Source organism: Boleophthalmus pectinirostris, unplaced genomic scaffold (assembly GCF_026225935.1).
Source record: "Boleophthalmus pectinirostris isolate CB_2022bp ecotype Guang Dong unplaced genomic scaffold, ASM2622593v1 HiC_scaffold_14, whole genome shotgun sequence".
Classification (NCBI taxonomy): domain Eukaryota; kingdom Metazoa; phylum Chordata; class Actinopteri; order Gobiiformes; family Gobiidae; genus Boleophthalmus; species Boleophthalmus pectinirostris.
The window spans coordinates 35,262,679-35,263,446 of record NW_026571047.1 but is presented as its reverse complement, the minus strand read 5'-3'; the positions used below and the strand labels follow the sequence as shown (position 1 = coordinate 35,263,446).

Genomic DNA, 768 nt, shown 5'->3' with positions numbered 1-768 from the left:
CCTCAACACCAGACTCACCAGCAGAAACTCTGAGGCGACGACCCCACGACAAGCTCAGAAAGTCCCACGAGTTAGACCTGGAGTATCCCTGGAGTACTGTTACCTTTAGACCCTGTGCTGCTGCCATAGTTGTAGTTTTTTGTAGTTTTTTTCACATTTTCAGCCGTGTTCCAGCGGTGTGTTGTGATCGTTTGACCCTGTGCTGCTGCCGTAGTTGTAGTCCCTCGTGCCCGTTGGCCTGTGGCTGTTAGGACGTGCCGTTGTGGGCGGTGAGGCTTTCCCAGGGGCAGATGATCTCCTTGGTGCCCAGGCCTCTAGAGGGCGCCCTGTCCTCCTCCTCGTCCTCAGACTCGATGGGGTAGATCCTGCACTCCGGAGGCATGTCCACTTTAATCTGGAAAAAACTGCACAGAAACTCTCGTCACTTTAATGAGAAGAAAATATGTCCTGGTTTAGACAACAGAGATTTTTTTACAACGTCTGAAGTGTCACGTTGTAGGTTTGTGGAACGTCCGGTTAATGTTTGTCTGTGTAAATGTGTGTGTAAATGTGTGTGTGTGTGTAAATGTGTGTGTGTGTGTGTGTAAATGTGTGTGTAAATGTGTGTGTGTGTGTGTAAATGTGTGTGTGTGTGTGTGTAAATGTGTGTGTGTGTGTGTGTAAATGTGTGTGTGTAAATGTGTGTGTGTAAATGTGTGTGTGTAAATGTGTGTGTGTGTGTGTGTAAATGTGTGTGTGTAAATGTGTGTGTAAATGTGTGTGTAAATG

General features: G+C 46.9%; 1 protein-coding gene across 1 annotated transcript in view; it reads right to left on the bottom strand.

The window, feature by feature from the left end:
• Positions 1 to 247: 247 nt before the first annotated feature.
• rgs9b (regulator of G protein signaling 9b) overlaps positions 248 to 768 on the bottom strand; it is a 43,096-nt gene continuing 42,575 nt past the window's right edge. Inside the window, exon 19 of the mRNA XM_055149950.1 lies at positions 248 to 404. Coding sequence (XP_055005925.1) covers positions 248 to 404 — 157 coding nt within the window. The remainder of the gene's footprint in view (positions 405 to 768) is intronic.